The 18,431-nt window shown below is 28.2% G+C and overlaps 4 protein-coding genes across 17 annotated transcripts; 2 read left to right on the top strand and 2 right to left on the bottom strand.

Annotated features, from left to right (window-relative positions):
* Positions 1-1,495: 1,495 nt before the first annotated feature.
* LOC100742700 (venom acid phosphatase Acph-1) lies at positions 1,496-5,223 on the top strand. Of its 2 annotated transcripts, XM_003486537.4 has the most exons (8): positions 1,496-1,515; positions 1,662-1,932; positions 2,533-2,731; positions 2,952-3,127; positions 3,217-3,463; positions 4,116-4,242; positions 4,388-4,590; positions 4,817-5,223. In XM_003486537.4, exons 3-8 carry the CDS (start codon positions 2,543-2,545, stop codon positions 4,955-4,957), a joined length of 1,083 nt encoding a protein of 360 aa, XP_003486585.1. In that variant the 5' UTR covers positions 1,496-1,515; positions 1,662-1,932; positions 2,533-2,542; the 3' UTR covers positions 4,958-5,223. The 2 variants fall into 2 exon arrangements, with proteins under 2 accessions (XP_003486585.1, XP_012236454.1); XM_012381031.3 differs by lacking the exon at positions 1,496-1,515 and having other exon boundaries at positions 2,539-2,731.
* A 2,111-nt stretch (positions 5,224-7,334) lies between these two features.
* On the bottom strand, positions 7,335-10,103 carry LOC100747437 (multiple inositol polyphosphate phosphatase 1). 7 transcript variants are annotated; one of them, XM_012380992.3, is made up of 9 exons: positions 9,981-10,103; positions 9,191-9,381; positions 8,775-9,085; positions 8,577-8,702; positions 8,363-8,507; positions 8,183-8,283; positions 8,010-8,119; positions 7,738-7,932; positions 7,493-7,661 (listed from the first exon to the last, which is right to left on the bottom strand). In XM_012380992.3, the coding sequence occupies exons 2-9, from the start codon at positions 9,357-9,359 to the stop codon at positions 7,493-7,495; spliced, it is 1,326 nt and encodes a 441-aa protein (XP_012236415.1). In that variant the 5' UTR covers positions 9,360-9,381; positions 9,981-10,103. The 7 variants fall into 7 exon arrangements, with proteins under 7 accessions (XP_024220729.1, XP_024220730.1, XP_012236415.1 ...); XM_024364960.2 differs by lacking the exon at positions 9,981-10,103 and adding an exon at positions 9,854-9,974; XM_033318770.1 differs by lacking the exon at positions 9,981-10,103 and adding an exon at positions 9,717-9,734.
* LOC100747553 (protein lin-37 homolog) lies at positions 7,844-13,048 on the top strand. 3 transcript variants are annotated; one of them, XM_012380994.3, is made up of 8 exons: positions 9,762-10,153; positions 10,251-10,329; positions 10,433-10,571; positions 10,639-10,854; positions 11,110-11,293; positions 11,399-11,547; positions 11,670-11,727; positions 12,849-13,048. In XM_012380994.3, exons 2-7 carry the CDS (start codon positions 10,251-10,253, stop codon positions 11,689-11,691), a joined length of 789 nt encoding a protein of 262 aa, XP_012236417.1. In that variant the 5' UTR covers positions 9,762-10,153; the 3' UTR covers positions 11,692-11,727; positions 12,849-13,048. The 3 variants fall into 3 exon arrangements, with proteins under 3 accessions (XP_024220732.1, XP_012236417.1, XP_012236416.1); XM_024364964.2 differs by lacking the exons at positions 9,762-10,153; positions 12,849-13,048 and adding an exon at positions 7,844-7,973 and having other exon boundaries at positions 11,670-11,969; XM_012380993.3 differs by lacking the exon at positions 12,849-13,048 and having other exon boundaries at positions 11,670-11,969.
* Positions 12,031-17,743, bottom strand: LOC100742937 (ankyrin repeat domain-containing protein 13D). Of its 5 annotated transcripts, XM_024364959.2 has the most exons (15): positions 17,441-17,743; positions 16,556-16,691; positions 16,355-16,479; positions 15,976-16,021; positions 15,760-15,903; positions 15,544-15,615; positions 14,950-15,130; positions 14,640-14,865; positions 14,435-14,563; positions 14,208-14,358; positions 13,966-14,127; positions 13,775-13,875; positions 13,603-13,691; positions 13,483-13,486; positions 12,031-13,191 (listed from the first exon to the last, which is right to left on the bottom strand). In XM_024364959.2, exons 1-15 carry the CDS (start codon positions 17,537-17,539, stop codon positions 13,126-13,128), a joined length of 1,731 nt encoding a protein of 576 aa, XP_024220727.1. In that variant the 5' UTR covers positions 17,540-17,743; the 3' UTR covers positions 12,031-13,125. The 5 variants fall into 5 exon arrangements, with proteins under 5 accessions (XP_024220727.1, XP_012236411.1, XP_012236410.1 ...); XM_012380988.3 differs by lacking the exon at positions 13,483-13,486 and having other exon boundaries at positions 13,775-13,872; positions 17,441-17,741; XM_012380987.3 differs by lacking the exon at positions 13,483-13,486 and having other exon boundaries at positions 17,441-17,741.
* Between the last annotated feature and the right edge of the window lie 688 nt (positions 17,744-18,431).

The following is an 18,431-nucleotide window of genomic DNA, read 5'->3' on the forward strand; positions in this document are numbered from 1 at the left end:
TATGGAATTTCCATCGTAAATATAGTATAATAATAATATGATATACGTATTTAACTCTCGAGAAATCTTGTAGCTATCGTACAGTCCATTCTCAAAAATATTTTATTCGCTAAATTGTAGGCTTAATCTAAATTAATGCCACATATGCAGACGGACTAATTAATTTATTATATGTGACGCATTAACGTATCGATAAAAGTTGTTATTTTCAAGAACTGTAATTATTCGGAAACAAAGATAAGCGATTAAAAATACTAAAAGCGAAAAATATTAAGAATAAGAGTGCCAAAATAAGGAAACTATAGTATTTCTAGCGTTTAATGCAATAGCAATAACTGCACGGTGGAAGCTACATTATAGAATGCGGATGATAATTTTGTTGATGAATTAAACTAAATATGAACGATTTAAGAATCAGTATAACATTAAAAAATTCTTGTTACTTTTATAGCTCATAATATTCTTTTTCCTTCTTTCCCTATTCGTATGTTGCTACGTTTCTCCTTTAATATATTGTCAGCTCGATAAGAAGGAAACCAGAGGTTGAAGTATCTGTGCGATTATATAGTTCCAACGTGAGAACCAATAGCGTTAGAAAATATGTTATTGATTTAAGAAATCTTACATAACTTAATTTCTTTGTCTAGTAGTGACACACGCGAAAAAGATCTATGCGTCACTGTGAATTTATGACAGAATTTTAACATATGAATTCTCGCGGTTCCCGGTACTAACAATTTAAAACAATTTTCATATCATCTTCATTCATGCCAGTTTCAGTCTGCATTGACATTCGCACATACCGTGTTTTATTTTTAAAGCCTTGACTCTGAGATTATTGTAAGAGTCTGTGATCCACTAAAGGTATTGTATAAAACGTACAGTTCAGAAAATTCTTATCTGTTGTGTATGTAAACTTAGTTATTTTTGTTCCTGTTTCTTCAACGTGTCAACATAATACACAAGTGAGTAAAAAATTCAAGCGAAAGCTCTCAAGTTTTTCTCATTGCACTTTTAATACGATTAGTAAATAATAGATTTCTCCGTATTTGTACAATTTTTCTTTATGCTTGCTGTGAAATATATATAAAAAATTACATACAGAGAATGGAACACAATGAAATTACTGGAAAGAAAACGTTCGTTCATAAGTATGAATAAAGTTAATCTTTCTGAAATAAATGAATGATAGTACATTCTCATATTGTTTCTGTGATTATTCATATAGAAGGAAATTATCGCTACCATTAGAAAAAGGATGGAAAATAGTTTTATTGTCATTCTCTTAGAGACTTATTCTTCCTTGAATATATTATCAATAGCTTTTCGAAGTGTTTCAAATAGTTTCTTCATTTGAATGTTTGACGTTAGCAAGCTACAAAAAAATGACATTGTCTACAGATAACAATACTTTTTTTTTATTGTTTACGAATATCTAATGAATATGACATACATATATATATATTGTGTCTGCGATATCGATTCAAATATTATATTATCGACTACTTTACGAGAGTAAGTAAGTTAACGTTTTGTTTATGTCTACGGAAACTACAAAATTATTCAAAATTTATAAAACCTTGTATAATTGAATTGTATAATAGTAAATTCAAAGTTTTAAGAACTAGTGACCTATAACGTATCCGTACTTTCTAAATGTTTTAGAACCACATAACTCGGACGTCATCGAAATTTAAATAATCAGAACGATGTTGCAGAACCAGATTATATCCGTTTAGTCTATTGACACGTGCTATGCATAAAACATAAATTGAAAGAAGTATATAAATCAAATAGACAGAAACAAGGCGGAAGTATTTCCTAAAAAGCAATCAAGTGTTATGTAAATATAAGTTGAAAAAGTGAACAAGACTAAGGCGAAAATATTTCCTAAAAATCAATAGAGTGTTACAGAGTACAATACTCTTCTAGGTATATTTATTAATTTCTTAAAAATTTTTAATCGAACTTTCTGGCAAATTATATTGTGGTAAATAATACGGTGAATAAAATATTCATAATCGTTATGATCGTGGATATATTTTATTCTATAGCCATAAGAAAAAGAAATAATAGAATATGAATTAACTGATAATGTTGATTTTATCGATAAGCTATCTTCAATGATAATTTATGTGACACACCAATGAAATTTCGCAGTATGAACGAGCGAGTTCTCTAAAATAAAATTACAGTCAACGAGATTCGGTAAGGTTACAATATGGTCTGTTATGTGAATACTATAAAAGTATCAGGTTTTATCAATTTGTCAATAATAGTTTCAAAGCATATAAATATTTAGTGAAAATAGCGCTTAAAAAGTTCAATGATCTATGTTATTCTTACTAAATTCCATTGAAATATTGTAACTTTACAATTAGTTTATAACGTGTCCTACAACATGCCTCACTGAAATAAAGCATCATAAAATTCATGCAATAAATTAAGGCAACGTCATGATAATAAATATGTATAATGGTGTTACCTTAAATTAAAAAAATTTGTTCAAAGTATTGAGCATTTTTCAATTAGTTCCAGAAACATGGATATTAAATGGATCTTAAGGATCATCATTTGCCTCCTTTATTGTCAAGCATCTTGGGCCGAGCTGAAGCTCATACAAACGATATTTAGACATGGAAACAGAATGCCATCGAATATCAAGTACTATCCGAACGATCCTTACGTTAACTACACTTACGAACCAGCCGGACGAGGAGGTTTAACAAACGTATGTTACTTCTTGTATAACTATCATCATAAAAACTGTGAAATATTTATGAATTTGCACGTGTTAAAATTCCGATTCCTTCAAATTTTGCACATTCAATAGGAGAGAAATTAAATGTCAATGGTGCTTGATGATACAAAATGATTAATGTCAATAATAAATCAATTCATTTTAATAATAAATGATTTTGACGATACAAAAATATTAATTTATATATTAGGTTGGTAAACTGTCCTTGTACAAACTTGGCCAATATTTTCGTGAAAGATACGACCAATTTTTAGGACGAATTTACACTTCAAAAGATATTTGGTTCCGTGCCGATGAGGTAGAGAGAGTTGTAATGAGTGGACAACTAGTAGCAGCTGGATTATATCCTCCGTGTGAAGAACAAAGGTCCTAAATAAAATTTTAGCTGCTTGATAAACAATTAACTTCTAATACAATTATACGGTAATTTGATCTAAAAAAAATAAGCTTTATAGGTGGGATTCTAATTTAAATTGGCAACCGATACCTGTATGGACACCGCTGAATTCGAACGATTGCCTGTATAATGGGCAATTTTTAACAAATTTCTATACATGGAGAAATAACGTGGAGAAAACAGATGAGGCTATAGTGCAATTTCAAAAACAGAATAAAGATGTTTATAGGTATTTATCTGAACATACAGGTGGTAATATCATACAATCTAGAACGTTCAACTTACGTCAATTCTTGTACGCACAGGTAAATAATATCTTTTCATAGCAAATATTACGAGCTAGATGTTTAAAATAAATATACAATCGAAGATAAAAATAAGTAACAGGTAGTGAAAATAGGTATCAGTAAGGTTTACTCGAATTAGTACTAATATTATACAACACAAATTTGATTTATCATTGGACTGCGCTATTTATTGTTATTTTTATGAATAATACTAAAGAAAAATAGTACCTCAGTAAATATTTGTTTTTTACCACTAAATATTATAACAAATGTTGTACTTTGAATATTTGGTATACCTTTACAGATTATGTGTATCCTATGCATTTTAATATCTTTACATTTTCCATAAATGCACAAAAATCTGCAGTTTATTTATTCTTATAGCATACACGTATATAGTATCTAGAAAATAATGGAAATTAATACATATTTACATTTTTATGTAAACAATTTGTACTTAATGAAACTTTATTAGTACCCATTTCTACTACCTGCCCATTTATTTTTATTTTCAGCTGCATATTTATTTTTATAGTATTAATATGCTAAACATTTTCAATCATATATAATACATATCTAAATATTAATAAATAATTATATAAATAATGTGAGTTTGGTTTGACAACCAAGGTGATAGATATATTTTTGAATATTTAAAATACTCATTTAGAAAGATATTGGTTTAAAATTACCCGAATGGACAAAATCTGTTTTTCCACATGGAAAGCTAGATGAGTTAGCCGTAAACGATATTTACATTCGGACTCGTACTCCACAAATGAAGCAATTATTAGCTGGTAAATATTAAATCTTATAACTTTTAATTTTTTATTCTTCTTGTGTTCGCGTCAGAATAAAAATTATTTTACCCATATATCTATATTTAATATCTACTATAATATTCATTTGTCTTATACAATTAAAATAAATTCTACTTGACAGGAATGTGGATTCGCGAATGGTTAAATCATGTTGATGATCATTTAAATAAGAATGATACACGAAAAGCATTTATGTATGCGGCACATGATCTAAATATTGCTTACATACTTGCAGCACTAGACAATTTTGATAACGAAATTCCTTACTATGGTAGTACTCTGATATTTGAATTACATGAAGAGGATAACGAATATTATATTCAGGTAACAATATGATTACGCATGTATATATGCAAATTGTTATTAAAAAATCATCTTTCTATAAAATATGTCTCTACAGAGTATTAATTTTGAAGTTGGGAGATAAAGATACAATTTAATATAAAAATGTATATTACGGAAAATTTCAACATTTAATTTTTGAAACTTTCACGATTAATAATATTGTTCATAATTTTTCTACATACACGATTATAACCTTTATTCACAGATGTTTTATAGAAACAAAGAAAATATTCAATTACTCAAATTCCCTAATTGTGATGACAAAATGTGTCCATTGGATAAGTTCAAAAAATTTGTAATGCCTATAATACCGACAAATCTGGAAGAAATATGTGGACAGGAATAAAAAAGTAAAGTATTAATATAAATATGGATAGTAATAAACCAATACTAAATGGATTGATAAAATGATTTCTATAATATTCTACTATTTACTCATATAAATTCAATAATAAATGTGTAATATTAAAACAATGTTTATTAAAAACATGTCATTTGTACTACAACTGCTTATTAAAACCCGAAACTTAGACTACCTATAAATCTTGTTGCTCAAATGTATCTCCTTCTATTACAAAATAACAAAGTAAAACTGTAAAAAGACTGTCTAAACTTCGGTTTCGATGATTTTTGGATATATTGTAAAACTCAACATTTTGATCAACCTTTTCTTATAAATATAAAAGCTATACTCGTTTAGTTCCGAAATATTCGCGAAAAACTCCCGATAACAATGAATTCTGCCTATAATTGTACTTATGGTTTACTTATTAACTTATGGTTAACTTATGGTTAAAGTATTGGTATCCGACGGTCGGCCACTTATCTTCTGTTTATAATTAATTCCTATGTCCATGATTTACTTCAAATGTTTTGAAGTTGCGAATACGCAACATGTTACATATTTAATCGGATACTTAACAATAACCTATCACACAGGTCAATAAAATCAATAAAAAAAACAATATAAACGTATACTTACATTCATTTTTGTTAGAATAACTCAAACGTTAATAATCGCTACGCATCAAATGTTGACGATTTATAATTCACCATAATTGTCATCGTTAATTGTTATAACGTCTATATATCTCCATTCTTCCGAAATGATATGCACAAAACATAACCAAAGGTCTAAAGTTAATATATAGAACTGAACCAGTTGTGTCTAAATGAAACAATAATCAAACTCAAATTCTGTTTCAAAAACTTACAATGTAAGCTGTTGGTAACACTAACACTAAAATAAACGATCGACGACAAAAGAACACAGGAAGTTCGGAAAACTACAGCACTTTGTTACAACAATATCTAGCAAAATACTAAATAAGAACGTATTAGTTAAATAAACCTAATGATAATCGATAAAAGATAATAAAACAGTAACACAAATATAATATATAGTTAACACATATATAATACATAGTTAAAAACAGGCACTATGAAGGATATATCTTGAAGCCACGATTTTTCACAATAAAAATGATATTCTGCGCCAAAACTTCGTCCAACTGACTCCCACTTAGCTGAGAACGGCTTTTCATTTGTTTTAAACCCGCTCACAGATTAAAATATTATATGCCGGGAAGTTTATTTCAGTCAACGAACTATACAGTATTAAAATAGATAATCATAAGGAGTTTTTAAAGTTTGCTATCTTTATCAGTTTACTATATATTGCTATAATTAAGTATAGTGGATATAATGCTTTTTATTTATTAAATAAAATAATATAAATAATTAAAATAGTAAATAAATTAGAGCAATATTTTAGCATAATCTTGTATTACAAACTAAAACAGACTTGAGCGAATGTATAAGATTTATTCCACAGGCCTCGTTATTTAAGAAAAATGCATTGTATTTAACGAGTGACTTGTCTTGAGAAAATATTAAAAAAAAACTGTTTTCAAAATTTATATTAAAAAATTGTTAATCTAATTTATTAAAAATAAACTTTTTTTCATATTTACGTAAATTTATTTCATTTTAACACCCTTCTCCATTTTTTTTATGAAAGAGGCCACTTCTGGGTCAATAATCCTAGGTCTCAAAAATTTTAACTCGGTCCTGCTGATCGGCCGTCTTTTTCTTATACGCCTGCGCAAGGATGTCTATATACAAACTTTGCGAATTTGATTTAATGACTCCAAAATTGAACGAATGCGGATCTTTGTAATAACACAAAATTATGAATAAAGTGTTAGTAACTTCATTTTCTTTCTGCCGTTCTAAGTTAAATAAGTATCTTTGACACGAAGTGCTGCTAGTAAAACTACTAATATAAAACTCCCTTGTAAAATATCGCTGGACAAAGATAAATATTCCGCAACTTAGGAAATATCTCTCCCTACGCGAGCAAGTAGAGTCAATATTCCATATTCTTCTTAACAGCTTAAATGCCAAGATTTACTTATAATATTGAGTTGTTTATGAAGGGATCTCGTAATTAACATAGTCTTCTAAAAGATAATTTTTACATTGTTTTTATATCAAACAATTAGTCTTTGATATATCATATCAAGCTAAGTACTATGCTCTCTACGGTGCAGTCTAAATTTTGCCAATTAAGTGATGCTGTTTTATAACTAAATGGTTTTATTCGTCAAAATAATTTTTGTTTGTAATTTGTAATTTCATAGCCAATGGCGCGATGTCGTGTAGCCCATTTTTATCCCTTTCGATGATTGAATTGTATATAATTCAAACACTCTGATCTTTTACGAGGTCGATATTTCAGGTCGGTACATAAATATGTCATATATCATGTCATATTAAAATGGAACGTTCGATTCATTTCATTTTTTTTTTTATGTATAATAAACTGCAAATATATATACTTGATACAATTTATAAAGTCTGTCATGGTCCTGCATCATCCTTATGATGATTCCTCCATTGAACACAATGTTTCGAACTGACATTCCTCTTCTTGGTCAGGGTAAAGTGCTTTCATTGTAGACAGTGGACATGGCACATTCATAGGACAACCTGGTAGATGTAATGGTCTTTCCTGATGCATGAAAAGAATACTGGGACCTCCAGAACAACTAAAATAAAAAGAAAACTATTATTATATTAGATTATTATAGTTAGATTACATATAAAATATATAAATAAATATACTTGTATAAAACGAATGCGATATTAGATGCGAAAGTATCGATAACCCCAGTTCTCCAGGCTCTGTTCTCCGCATATAACGAAAATAAATCATGCGTTAAATGTTGATCTTCCTTAGCGATTCCTAATAGAGCTAATAGTTTCAAAATGGTTCCTGAATGACTAAAATACACCGATACTACCAGTCCTTCATCTGCCCTATAAATTAAGAACAAGATTTTAATAACATAATATTCAATGTAAGTAAATTTTCTAAGAAAATGATGTATTCTTACATAAAAAAGTTAAAAACATCTCTCAAAGCTGGGCAAGCTTGCTCATAAGACAATTTGTAACCATATCCATCGTTCCAATAATATTCCAAATCATCTGCAAATTCGAGTACCTAGAAAAATATCAATTAATTTAGCATAATAATTTAACAAATAATTAGACTTTAAAATTTTACTTTGAACTCATCTAGTGAAAATATTCTACACCATGGTGACTCTGAGTTTTTGTGCCATGCAGTTTCAAATCCACACATCACGTACATCAAATGTACAATTTCTAAAACGTAAATTTTACTTTGATACATTTTTCTTCTTAGTTTAGTGTTTCATAATTAGTTTCCATGTATACTGCATACCGTGATCAACCTGATAACCAATACGTCTAGAAACGTTTTCTAACATCTTCTTATAAACATTACTCTTCAAGAATTTTTCTTTTTCTATTCGCGAATCCGGATTTTTGTCCACTTCAGAACGCCAACGTTGACAACGTTTATAAAACTAGAAACTTAAAACAAAATGATCAAATAACAGAAAATATTATTATTGAATTATATAGTTGAAAATTACTCTTAACACAGGATCCTTGTGTTCTGCTTCTGGATACTGAACTCGATAACTACTGTGTCTTCCAAATAAACCAGTAGCAAAGTTCTTAGCACTTTCCTCTGTGCGTTGAGTGGCAGTGTACTTAAACTAAAAATTCATATTTTTATTTAATAAATATAATAAAAATATGTATTAATATTATACATTGTATATTTTTACTCTATAAGTTTGATTATCATAAATCTCTGGCATAAGAGTGGGAAATCTGGATTGATATCTTTCTCCAATATCGATCATTTCATTTTCTCCTTCTTCTGCTAATTTCATAATATCATCTTCGTTAAAAGTAATTTTCCACCCTTTAAATAAGTCTATATCTTCATCTGTAAATTCTGATTCATTTTCTTTATAGTTATCTAGGATAATCTTTTGTAACTTTGGCAATTTTTCAATCATAGATGGTATATACTTTTTACCAGGATATCTTGTACCATGTCTTAAAATTAACCATATTTTTCTTGAAATACAACCTGTGATTAATAAAAATTCTTTTTTGGTATTGAATAGTAAGATAAAGAATACTTTAATCTTTTATATATTGAATTATTGTATTGAATTAAATACTGGGTTGAAACCTGGGTATTCAAGAGGAGAATCATCATGGTTTGATATAAATCTATATGGTGTTTTAGTTCCTATTCTACATTTATAATCTCCATTGTCCAAAAGGCAATTGTGTGCGAAGATAAATGCTGCACTTATTGCATTAATAATTAAAAATACTTGAGCATTTAATAGTCGCATCTCTTTATTAGTTTCTGACTACCTGCAACATACAAAATTAGTATTTAAGACATTATTGAAACATTGTTTGATATGAAACTATCAAAAATGCACAATTTTATATTGCACAATTTTCTAATATGCACATACGCACATATGTACTTCAATAACTTTTAAATCAGTAAATTCAATTGAAATTACAAAATTTTTAGCACTTAATAAAATGTAATTCAATACAACTAGCCAAGATACAATTTTGAAAAATTTAGGTTTGTTACAAAAACGTATATAACCAACTAAATTAATAATTCATGTAAAAATAAAAAATATAACATTCATCATGATCGAATTCCAAAAATATAAAAGTTAATTTGGGACCAATAAAAATATTAAAAATTGAATAATTCAGTAGTAAACTATGCTATAGCGAACAAACTCGTAACTTTTACAACTACTGGAAACTACATGCAGAGATGCTTATATATTTGATTTGTGTTCCTACAATAATTACTTACTATCCAACTAACATAACGTAGCTTTTATTTGAAAAGATTAAAAATAAAACAAAAATATAATTGAAAGTTATTTCATTTTCGTTTATGTCGAAATATTATAGAATCATGTTAGGGTTTATATTCTAACCTTATATTTTCGAATACGCAATATTACATTTATTAATAAATACTTAATATTGATTCATCATATCTCTTTTTCGCAATAATAGTTACGTACAATTTTGTTTTTAAAAGAAAATTGTAATTTGTAAATTGTAATTGTAATTCAATGCTCAAATGAATTAAACTCCTTTGTGGAAGGTATGTTTGTAATACATTATTATGGAGTTTTAGAAATTGATAAGACTATTATAAATGTTTATATGACATAATGAATGCTAATCATTTTGTGATTTAGATGGGGAAAAAGAGAAATATTCAACCACCACCTGTACCAATACCTGGTCGTGTGAAGATAGAAATAAAAGATGAATTAGGTAATAGAGAATATTATTTATACCTAATTTTTATAGTAATAACTAGTAGAATATTATAATTGACTGTGTGAAATAATTGATATTAAAATATATTTTGCTCTAGGAGATAATGATGTACTTGTTGCAAGAGATCGTTTAAAAGGTGCTCTGAGAGAATTATTGCAGCATAGTGATACAGGATCATCAGCAGATTCAAGTGAAGAAAGTTCTGCCCAAGATTATAAGCATTCAATGAAAAAAATGTAATTTCTTTTAATATGTATAAATGTTTCTTTTTCTTATAATTAAATAATATATTTTTATTTACAGTGATATGTACAGATCAAAATCAATGGGTTTTCAACAACCACGTAAAGTTAGACGCCGTAGACAAGTGCAAATGGATACTGCATTTCATCATACTTATGTAATGAAATTATTTGATAGAAGTGTTGATTTAGCTCAGTTTCAAGAAGATACACCACTTTATCCCATATGTAGAGCATGGATGGCAAATCAACCAAGAAATCCTAATCTTGTACCAAAGTGAGTAAATAGAAGACAGTCGTAAAGCTGTAAATTTCCAATTATTATTCATCTATTTTGATTTCTATGTATAATAATTTTTTAATATTTGTTTATTTCTATTATAGTTTCATAAATATTAACTTTAACATATTAGAATTAACATTACTCATAAAATATCATAGAAGGATCCATTTAATTAGTTTATTACATATATTTTGAACTCTAAAAAATAATATTAAAGAAAGATGATTTTTATACTGTTTTTATATTCAGAGTACGCAGTCCAAGTCCAGAAATAGTGAATGAAGTGAATATAAGTAATAATATATTGGATAGTAATGGAGAAGTTCGTGATGTTTATTACTTGCCACCTCCACTACCTTGTGAAGAAGCTATACCTAGAAATCGTATACCTTCACCAATACCTAGAGAAAAAGAAGAATTGATTTTAGATTATGTGAGATATCTATTTTGATGAATCTTATGTTTATCGATCTAATATGATATCATAATCACTACTTACAGCGTAATATAAATACTTGTTATACATGATACATTATAGGACGGACAAACCCTAAAATCACGAGAAATGTTGTTGAGAGAACATAGAGTACATTGGAATGCTGTGCGCAAAAAATGGCATCAACAAGCACATAAAAATGAACTGCGTTTTACGCAAGGTGCAAATATATTAAATACTATATTTAAGAGGTACATATTAAAAAATTTGGAATTATGTAGGCAAACAAATGGAATTATATAAAAATATCGTTTAGATTATATTTTATACTGTGAAAGGTAATTTTATTATAAAAACATTATTTCTATTTCAGGGCACAATCAGAATTTGAGTAACCCATTATCTGGTAGATTGATTACTATCACCCATTGGTAATAAATATAATTTTAGTTTTAGTGTCATATAAATATCTTTTTTCGTATTTTTCTACACACGTTTTATTTTATACACATAATTATACCTGCTATATACTGCTTGTAGAAATATACCTTTTTATTACAATATAATTAATGTACTGTAACTATATTTTGTTAAGACAAATGAATTCATCTATGAAAGAAATGTTATGACAAGCAATAATTCATTTTTGGAATAAAAATTTTTACAGAATAATGATATGTAGTACAATTTGTTTGTTTCTCGATAAACTGTTGGTATACTGACAACAAGTTAAGTAATAACTCTGTTTTTGTTTTTTATTTCATACATTTGATTTGTACTAAATTTTTCAACGAAATTACTCGTCTACAATGAATAAACTATAAAGAATAAATAATATACTTTCATTACAGTGGTACTATTCTCAATTAATCGAAACGCTACTTACAATTGTATTATCACGGGTATAAAAAGGAACTTGGAATTGCCCGAACATTAAGAGGCAGTTTTTTAGTAGATTATTATATAGAATATTAATTAAAATATTAATCCGATACATATATCCCTAGATTTTGATGCTAAAAGTTTTTGAAGATTCGAGTCTATAGAGACTAGGAGAAAGGACAAAACGAATAACCGTTGAAGGCTTGAGAATTACAAGCTTTTTATTCGAAATATTGACAGTCGTAACTTACAGTACGTACTTTCAACGAGATTTTATCCCTATTTATTTGATGTTATTTGAATAAATGTTAATTGGATATCCGAGAATATTCCGTCCTTTTTATTAGAGCAATTGTAATTTTCAAGACTTCTGAGTATATATATATACTCGTATATACCATGTTCCTCCGTACTACTCAATCTTTTCACTCATATAAAATGTAGCTAAGAAATAAATAACATAATTTAAATCATTTACTTTCATAGTTAATGTTATATTATCTCCACCGTTTGACTTGTATTCGTAACTATATATATATACATATATGTGTATATGTATATATAGTTATGTATACTGTAACTATATATCTATATATATATATATATTATAATAACAAATGTCTGTTGTAAACAACTGGATTACTTATTTAATGTGTTTTGTGAACTGTAGGAAATGATTTCGCGCATGACAGCCACATGATGCTTGCGCAGCTGGAAGATTTCACATAGTTGTGGAAGTATAATTTGATCAAATTTTTTAATAAGTATTGCACGTTCACTTGTCTGTAAGAGATAACTCAAGCACTTGTCGAAACGTTTCTTCTTCTAACAATCGACGTTGTTCTTCTTCCAACTGTTGTAGTTCTGAAAGTCTTAATGCCAGTCTTAATTGTTCCGCCGTGTCTTCGAGTGAGTCAGCATTTTCTATATCACTTGTTTTATCCAAGTTACTCCGACCGCTCGCACACCCAGCAGTACTGTCTTGACACAGTGCCAGACTTGCCTGAATCGCCCTGCATTAAAAATGAAGTTGAAGATTTACAATGACTTATTAAACAAATTTCCTAAGAATATTATATTATTATATGTAATATTAATGACATTATTGCATTAAACAAAATTTATTATAATATTGTTAACATGTACAAAAGATAGAACACCAAGATTAATTGTATTTTTCTCTAATATTTGCTGCAATTCCTTGAATTTTCTGCAAAAATATATATATATTTTGTTGTTAATTTTTTTATTGTCAATTTAAATATTTATTATGCATCTAATACTGATAGCAATCCATCACCCACCTTTCTGAATTTGAATTGTTGCATAAGAACACATGCAAAATAAAATGTTTAGAACTTTTACAATAAAAGCGAAATATCTGAAGTGGCATATGCATTCCTATAGATGACGTATTTTCATACCTTTGTAATTGCCTTTCTTCTTCAGTTGTCATATTGGGCGTTGTGGGCCGTGATGGTTTCTGCGCTCGTAAGGCTTCCCATATATCAACCTTAATAAATTGAGTTACATTATTAGAATTTATTTCAATATAAATCTTTTTGGAGAGATATAAGAAGCTTTAGACATCTGTACCTCATCGCGTTCACTACCAACTTCCAACAAACTTTGTTGTATAGCAAATTGTAAAAGATCGTCTTCTTCTTCCATAAATTGCGTCCGAACTTCAGCACCTGCTAAGTAGATAATTACATAATATAATCGTAGATAAAATGCATATTCGATATCTTCCTTTAATATCTAATTTATATAAATATTAAATTTACCTAGTTTTACGTATCCCACTGGTGCTTCAAAACAAATATCATCAACTAAACAAGTCATTCTGTTAGTTTCTTCTAAATGTCCTACATGAGGCACTTCTTGATCCATGCCAAAAATATTTCCAAACGTTATCCTTGCATTTAATATATGAAACAAAGGAATTTCTACAAAAAGGAGAATAATTTCATCATTTGTCAAATAATACCAATTAACTTAAAAAAAAATAAATAAATTTAAAGCTTACCGATTTTAACAGGAAATCCAGCTGGTAATTGCATTTGGATAAAATCCCTTAATTTTGCAAAGTGTGAACTAGATATTGCCATTAGATCGACTATTGGCATAATCTGTTCTTGAAGACTTAGTGGATACTGTTCACTAAGCCATAAAGTTGCCTGCAATTTCATATTTAATCATATTTACTATATATACAGATATTAGCTTAGTATGTATAATGTTTTATTGTAATACCTTAAATTTCTGAATTTTTGTATTAACTTCTTTTGGTCTACCTATATCTCTTCCATTTAAATCAACGTCTGGGTCAAAATATTCCTCAGCTGTTATATTAGAAGGATTTCCGACATTGTTATATTCTTCCTAAAACGAATAATAAATTAATTTTATTATGATCACATAATGTATGTACAAAGATGTTTAAAAAAAAGAAAATTACACTAGTAGTTGCGCTATTACTGTTTTCCTGCTGTTGTTCCGCCATGCCAAGAAACGACTGAAGAGGTGTACGAGGAGCACGAGCTCGTGCCTTATCAGGATCAGATAAATGTTCTAATCGAGTTTTCGTTATTAATTCTACATTACATGCACTAAACACTTTACACTCATGTCCATTAACTATTTCACTTTTATCAGAGCGCCATCCCCACAAACCAGCTTTATTGCTAGTTGAACATAAATAATTGTTAATGAAAACACGTGAATGTAGTAACACTAATAAAATAGCAATAATAAAGGAAAATAATTACCGTTCAAAGCTAATTTTATCCGTATCTATATAAGTAGTAACAATCGGATTCGTAAGCCGGGTTAAAACACCTTCTTCAGAGGGTTCCATTAATTGCATATCATCAATATCTACGAGTTTAATATGCTCAACATATACTTTTCTTGTTTTGTGATCTACCTCCATCATTGTTGCTCCATCATCTGCATAAATAAATGTTTTTTATTACTGAAAAGACATATTTTAAGAAAGATTTATCGAAATAAAATTCTCACATTGTTCTATTTAAGTTTGTAATTTTCTACAACTAATTACGTCAACACTAATTCATTTCAAATATTTCTTTTTAATTTAAGTATATTTAACTACTTAGAAAGATATAGAATATATTAGTAGTAATTACTTTTGTTACAATGTCTAGATTGCACTTACCATCTAGAATTTCAACTTATTATATCAACTTTTCAAAAGTAATAAAATTATAAGAAAATAGTAATAAATAGAAATAGAAGTAAATAAATATGTAGATAAGAAAACTTTTCTACTTCACAGAAGTGTTTTACAATATTCTCTACCATTCTGCACACCACATTAATTTTAAAAGTAATTCTGTCACCTGACTCTCGTCCCACCATACTGAACACATAACTCCGTTCACATCTAATTGCCACAGGTACATGTGATGCAGCTTGCATTTAATATATACAATTATAGAACAAATAAAAGACTCTACTATTAATATAAAAGAAAACATACAAAAAAAACCTGACGATTAAAATAAACTCAAGGAATGTTAATGTGTTCATGCAAAGAACCACATTCAAATACTCACTTTGTCCTTTGAAGATGTAACTACGATTTCCACGTTGCCACTTTGTATGATCAAACCCTAATAAAGTTGTATCGATTCTTACATTGCTGCCCTGTTTGTATACCTTGTATGTGTCACTAGGACATATTCTAGATGCAAGGGGAACTAATAATAAATAAATTATTAGTTTAATGTTTCTAGTCAAAAACAATAAAAAATTATGTAATTTATAATTACCCCAACTAGTAAACTCCCATTTCATTTCTACATAAAAGTCAGGAGCCTAAAAATATTATTCAATTTCAGTTTCACCAAATCAAGATTTCCATCAGCCATGAGAATGATTGACAAACACTTATAAGCTTCTTTAATGGTTGATGAAAAGCACATGACATGCATGTATATGTGTTTGTGAAGGTTTGTCACTGTTTCTGAATATGACAAAATTTATTATTTATGCACATATGAAAGAAAATATTCTTTCTTTTTCATAAGAATTCGTCTCATGGAAATAATTAATAAATTGTTATTACAAATGCTGAATAAGATCTTCAAATGCTCACAAACTTTTCAAACATTCTGCATGGCTAATAAATACATGACTTAATAAGCTTACTTGTTTAAGTTTATGAAGTAATTCTGGAATACCAGCTACCCGATTACAATATCTTTGATAATCTCTATGTGCTAGCACCATTTGTATTAACTCAGGATTTCCTGTACCAACTGCCTCCTGAACCACTGTAAAAATAATAAGATTAAAATTTGAATACTGATTAATTTGGTAATTTAATAGATACAATTATATGTTTATTACCATTCCATCCTTGAGTGTTCTCTGTATTAACATTAGCTTCATGTTGCAACAATACTCCGACAGACTCCATATGACTTAAAGTCACAGCTAACATCAATGGTGTTCTTCCTCTGTTATCAAGCTTTTCAATATCATGCTATAAAAAATATCATATTATTACTTTATTAATATATAACAATTTAAGACATTTCATAAATATATTATTAAGCTATTTTAAATATATGATCTGAATTTTAAGAAATACATACATATGGATAAATATTAAATGACATTACGTGCTCTCAACATTAATAACTAGCACAGTAGTTTTATTAAGGTTTATCAAATCATTGGTATATTGAACACATAGCATCAGAAGTTACAAGTCATTGAACATTTAGGGTTTCTAACTCATACAAGGTTTCACTCAGCAGCCTCTCTGTCAGTGTATCAAATGATCTTAAATCAATATCATAATATGTAAACAATTTCAATAATTTCAAAATTAACCATCTGACGCAATAAAATATAATTAGCAGAAAAATAAAATTTATATGTATGTATATATTGTATTTTATAATCTAAATAACACACATATGTGCAAAAAACAATTTCTTTATATCAAATTTTTAATATCAATAGAGCTATTTTTATCATATTTATATATATTTTTTACTTTTTGACAATTACGAAACAAGTACCCTAATATCTAACATGAAATAAAAACTGTCATCTGTCATGTATACATTTTATAGATGTTTTATAGAAAGAAGAAAACAATTGATAAATATAGTTGCTTCGCGTATCGTTCTTGTCAGTATCTGTTCAATCACAGGTACGATTAAACACGATTAATGACCAAATGACAGTTCCCTTTTTCTTTCTATTTTTTATCATTTTACCAACCAGCTTTGTAGATAATTCTTCTTCGAGTTCTACATAATTATTATTCCACACAAGCCAATGGAGCGGATAATTTTTTTGTATCGTGTCTATATTCACCATTTCTCTGAAGTTTTGTTAACGGTAACATACAACACCAACAATTATTATAAATTCCACGACTTGAATGAACAACATAAAATTTCGTCTAACAAATACATGACACCGAAACGAATAAGCAACGACTAAATTTTGATCATTCATTGACCGAACAAAATAGCTAGATAAGAAACCTTGAATATCATATTGAATGCACCAAAGTCAACGAAAGAAATGTTGCAAGTGGCGCTTATACATATATGACGCTATCAGACTTTTAACGTTCCTAAACCAATGCACTTCAACTCTACGCTATTACAGCCTTAATTCTTCTTCACCTGTGCTTCAAATGAATTTGATGTATCTTTTATTCATTGAAACATATATCGTTCTGTTTTTGTACACATATTACACATATCGTAATAAATATAAAAAAGAAAAAAAAACAGAATGAATCTAAAATACAACTCCATTGCACGCGTATATATTAGGTCGTCCGAAAAGTTTCTTTCGTTTTATAAGGAAATAATGGATACCAACATTTTTCATTTTATATTATTTTATCAAATTAAGTATGATCCATTTTGTTCTATCAAAATAAAGATCACAACGTTCCACAGATTAGGTTTCATGTTTGTATAAAGATGCGTTGTTATAAAAGACGTGTCTGTAAAAGAAAGACACTTTTCGGACAACCTAATAGATGATTTCAAAATTCGTATTACGTATCGATATCGCTAGATACATAATCAGATTCACACGATGGCACAGAGAACATTTTGTATGTACAATAAATAATAAATGAAGACTATAGAGAAGAAATATAATAATTTGCAACTTTCATCTTTTATTGGAAATATAATATTTATATCTCCGTACAGCCAAACCTATTTCTCAGCTTATTTAAAATTTAGAA

The sequence above is a fragment of the Bombus impatiens genome, unplaced genomic scaffold, assembly GCF_000188095.3.
Source record: "Bombus impatiens unplaced genomic scaffold, BIMP_2.2 scf_0114, whole genome shotgun sequence".
In the NCBI taxonomy this organism is placed as follows: domain Eukaryota; kingdom Metazoa; phylum Arthropoda; class Insecta; order Hymenoptera; family Apidae; genus Bombus; species Bombus impatiens.